Source organism: Silene latifolia, chromosome 4 (assembly GCF_048544455.1).
Source record: "Silene latifolia isolate original U9 population chromosome 4, ASM4854445v1, whole genome shotgun sequence".
NCBI classification, from domain to species: Eukaryota; Viridiplantae; Streptophyta; class Magnoliopsida; order Caryophyllales; family Caryophyllaceae; genus Silene; species Silene latifolia.
The window spans coordinates 20,762,574-20,767,496 of record NC_133529.1 but is presented as its reverse complement, the minus strand read 5'-3'; the positions used below and the strand labels follow the sequence as shown (position 1 = coordinate 20,767,496).

The following is a 4,923-nucleotide window of genomic DNA, read 5'->3' as shown; positions in this document are numbered from 1 at the left end:
TTTTTTTAAAAAAGGTATTTTTTTATACCACAAAATTAATGATTTATAATTTTATACGGAGTATCATTTATACTTTATTTAAAATATTACTCGTATAGTTTAGTGTTTAAAAAAATTATATAATTTGATAAAAAGATTGATGTGGATGGATTGGATGTAGTTGATGAGCACACCTTAGGTGCACTATAAAGCTTGTGAATTCGATGCATAGTTTGACACTCTTCACGCGATTTTATATCAAAATATTAGTTCTAATAAAAAAATTTATATAATAAAATACATTATAATTATTAGCTTTCTTATTAAATAAAATTAAATTATCAATAACTTCCTTATTTAAAAAAAATATTTTTTAGAGAATTTGTTAATTTACCTACAAAGGTAAAAAGTTGTCATTCTATTACACATTACAAAGCATAGTTCCAAAGTTACGAGTACAACTTAAGGTAGTACAGTAAGACTAGCTTCATACGTACACGCATAGTTCCAAAGTTACGAGTACAACAATGACAATCTTCTTTCTTAATCATAATCATAGTTGGCCAACCTTGGTTGATGAATTAAAAGAGCTTCCAAACTACTGTATAAGATCAAAATTCAAGAGGCATATAATTAAATAAACAATGAGATTAACTTGACTTGGCATCATCAACACAAAAGTAGTCCTAACAATATTGTAAAACGAAACTTTAAGATAATTGTTTTTCTTCATTCTTCCGTTTATAAGTAATTATTATTATTTTCTTGTAGCTAATTTAATAAATCTCTTTTACACGGGTTGAAGTACGAAATACTAATTTAAATCGACCATGACGAAAGTTGATGGACAATTAATCGAAAATATCAATAACACCCTAATAATGCATGCATGTTATGGGATATATAGTCTTAATCCTATTAGGGATAATAGTAAATTGAATCCTAGAAAATTTATAATACGTATTATTATTCCTAAGGCATGTCGAATGAGGAAACAATTCAACACCCATATAAAACCCCACCTATATATACCTTCAATACTCCATCAACATTCATATACAATGTCGAACGTCGAAAGCCCTCTTAACGTAGAAATTGCAGTCGAAGAAAGCAACGATGGATCGAGCGACCCTAATATTTTCTTTGTTGATTTCTGCTTCTCAAAAATTAGTCGTATGATAATATCATCGGATCCCGAGGTAAGCGAAGATATTCCACGAATGATACGTACCACTGCCGGTATGCCGGTTTTTATTGAAGACATGAAGGACGGTGAAACGTTGGAGACCATCGAATTCTTCCTAAAGTATCTCCTAAGCATTGATGACATGAATTTGAGACAAGAAGTGGTGCGTAAGCTCACATCCTACATAGACTCGAACCCTCGACCAACATGTCTAACTGTCTCGATTAATCATATATCGAAAGAGTTGGCTATTTGGGTAAAGTTATATTAGTTAAATGTTAAAGACGGGGACGATAAATGTTGTTCGATTTGCATGGTAAACATGGATGTGAAGGAAGAAGAGGATGCAACGGTAAGATGCACGCCATGCAACCACGTTTGTTTCATGATCATTGTATTTTACCTAAGCTAGATGCGTAAACTTCAAGTTTACAACGTATTTACTACATCCCAATTATTTGTTTACTTTTTATTTATAGTTTATTTTTTTTTTTATTTTTTTTCATCAAGAATATTATATCGAGTTAAATGTTTAAATGAGACGAAGGGAGTATTTGTTAGATGATATATTAATGTAGGAATTGTTATTTTTTTTGTTAGATGTTTTGTTTATGTATATGAATTTTTTGTTCTTCTGAATGGACTTGAGTTATTTAAGTAAATTCCCAATAGTTTTTGTAATACTTGTCTGTACATATATAATAGGTGCACAATTTTTTCAATTCAATCAAGGTGTTTCTTTCAATCAGTCTTTAATTAATACCCGTAATCCGGTATTGGAAAAATATTTACATAATTCCGTCTATACTTGTATGCTTGTTACTATTCTTAGTGTGCACGATTCTCTTCTCCTAGTGATGCTAGCTACAACTTTGCTAATTGCGACTTGTTTACTTTGTAGGATTGTTTTATTATCGAAACTTAGATAGATTAGGATACTTATTTATTTGTATGAATTGACCTCTTATATTTCGTTATTACTTTATGCAATTTCTGATTAACTAACAACTATGTCTCCAATACCGGTATATCTCTATGAACTAAAATTATAACGAAATATATATGAATAAATGATGTTTTGCTTTAACAAAATTCCAAATTACAACTTAAGACTAATATTTTTTGTTGTTTAATTACATGTCTCCTATATTTCCTTACACAAAAATTTTTAATAACAAAGAGGTGATGCGAAATATACATAGACCATTTATTGATTGTCATGTAAATAATGATCTAACACGGTGAGCCTTCTTTACATAACAGGGCACCGGAGAAGCGAGTGAGCCGCCTGACATAGGTTCCGGGTTTGGCACTAATCATATCTTGTTTAGTGAAGGAGGCCATCTTGCTCTTATCACCTGATCCTCTGAAGTATGCTCCGTTTATCATTACATCATTTTCTGATACCCACAACCAAGTCTTCCATTCATAGTCCGGCGCAAAATCCCTCTTTGTCACCTAAAACAATCCCCAATTTTCAAGTTTAGGCCCCAATGATTATAGTTTTTACAATTAATTTGTATTTAGAAATAATTAATTCGATGAATTCATGCGCAAAATGATCAGAAAATGCGAGCTTAGGCCAAACATGAATTTTGTGGCCCACAGATAAGCGGGCTAGTGGATATATAAAATGAGCAAAAATGTAATGTACGTACCTCTTTAGCAAAGGGGTTAGGGGGAGCGATGAATCGATTTCCTTGACAAATGATAGTCGGATTTTGGCTACCGCCAATGGCGTACATTTCCCAGTGAGTGTAGTCGTTGTTAACGACATGAAAGAATCCCCATCTGCACCTTGGCATCCTTTGTATCAAACGCTTACCAAAGTGGTTGAAGGCCAATGTTATTTGCTGGATTTTGTCTTCTGATCTTTCGTCTTTCGCTCCAAACAACATTACCTGTCACCATTTTATCCAACAATGCAATGACCGAGTAATTTATTTATTTATTTCCGTCTTTATTAATTCTAGCGTCAGTTATAACTTAAACGTGATAACTGACGCTAGAATTTGAGAGTCGAGACAAAAGGACTAATTAATACTTACATCATTATGGTCAGTGAAATGACAATTTGAGATGGTGATAGCAGTAGACATCTCAATAGCATCAATCAAACCATCCGCACAATTAGACATAGAAACATGATCAATCCAAACATTAGTAGCTCCATACAATGAAATTCCGTCACCGTCGCTACGAGTTCGAAACCCATAGTGCTCAATAGAGTCCCTAATCATTCCTCCACCACCTGGGTTAATATCATGTACATGAATATTATGTATGATCACATTGTCCACAAATTGTACCGTCAACCCGGCCCCACCGGCAATGTGTACGTGGCCCCCACGTCCGTCAATCGTCTTATTAGCCGAAATCATAAGCTCTTCACTAAGCCTAATTACCATCCCATGCTTAAAGATGATCCACAAGGGCTCTTTTTGGATGACAGCGTGACGTAAGGTCCCTGGCTTTGGGTTTACTAAATCAGTGTCGGTATTGTCCGTCACCACGTATATTTCACCACCTTGTCCTCCTCGAACCTTGTGACCGAAACCTAGTACGCAATCGGCTAGCTTTTGACGGTTCTGGGCCCAGTTTGGGTCACATCGCCAACACCTGTCGATTGGGTTGGCGGCTAAGCATTCGCCTTTGTACAGGCTCCCAAATAGGCCTCTCCTTGTACTTGCTTCGTCGCTTTCATTCAATGCCCTGTGTCACAAAGCAATATTCATAACATTACCTTGCACCCGTTATGGATCGGATTCAAATATCAATATCAACCCGAGTGCATAAATATGATTTGAGTTTTTAATAACAAAGTTTTCAGGTCGAGTTGATTTCAGGTTGATATTAATTAAACACGTAGAAATGAGGAGAAAAAATACATACTTGTGGACTTGACGATTAAGGTGGTTTGTGACATTATGTGGATTGGGGTCGTACGAGGCGTTGGCCGCCTTCTTAGCCGCCTCCTGTCGCCTTAGCCAATGATCATCAAAATGGCCTATATTAGCTTCTCCAACAAGGATGCATGAAAAAATGATCAAGGAAAGTAACCTTAATTTAACATCATTATTAATTGACTCCATTATTATCTATGAAAAACCTTATTTTTTTTATTTATTAATTTTTTTTCGGTTTTTCGAAGAAAAGAATTTATTTGTTTTTGAAGGGAATGAAAGAGCAGGATTATCAATGAAATTAAAGAAGATAAAATTGGAATCTTATAGGGAAGACAGGTGATAGTTTCACCACAACCATAAAAGTTAAATTTGCAAATTAATTTCTTGTACACAAATTAGATAGAAGATCAATTTTCTCCATTTTTAGCTATTTTCCTAGTTTTTTGACATTTGCTAGATTTCAGCTCATCAATCTTGTTTCAAGGAGCACGTTTAATTAAGCTAAATAAATCATTGTCTTTGTCATCGTCTACCAAAGCTAATCCATATTGTTCTCTTTAGCATACGCGATGTTAATTTATATTGTACTGGTATTGTGTCTTGTTTGATACTCCGTAATACGAAGAAAGACTACTACCTAGGCACTTCAATTTTTAAGGTCAAACTTGTAAAACCTTGACCGTAAATGTGATTTTAACATATTTAAAATTGTTATTAGAAATACTCGTTTACAAAAAAAAAAAAAAAAAAAAAAAAAAAAAATTCATACATGAATGAAGAAATATAAGGTCAAGTAACATCTTAAAGACCGTGCAAAAGCAAGTGGCCGCTTGGCCGGTAGATTGGATTGGA

At 33.9% G+C, this 4,923-nt stretch overlaps 1 protein-coding gene across 1 annotated transcript; it reads right to left on the bottom strand.

Moving 5' to 3' along the window:
* Positions 1-2,228: 2,228 nt before the first annotated feature.
* Positions 2,229-4,366, bottom strand: LOC141653204 (pectate lyase-like). The gene is made up of 4 exons (XM_074460890.1): positions 4,058-4,366; positions 3,214-3,877; positions 2,824-3,066; positions 2,229-2,623 (listed from the first exon to the last, which is right to left on the bottom strand). The coding sequence occupies exons 1-4, from the start codon at positions 4,255-4,257 to the stop codon at positions 2,399-2,401; spliced, it is 1,332 nt and encodes a 443-aa protein (XP_074316991.1). The 5' UTR covers positions 4,258-4,366; the 3' UTR covers positions 2,229-2,398.
* Positions 4,367-4,923: the final 557 nt, after the last annotated feature.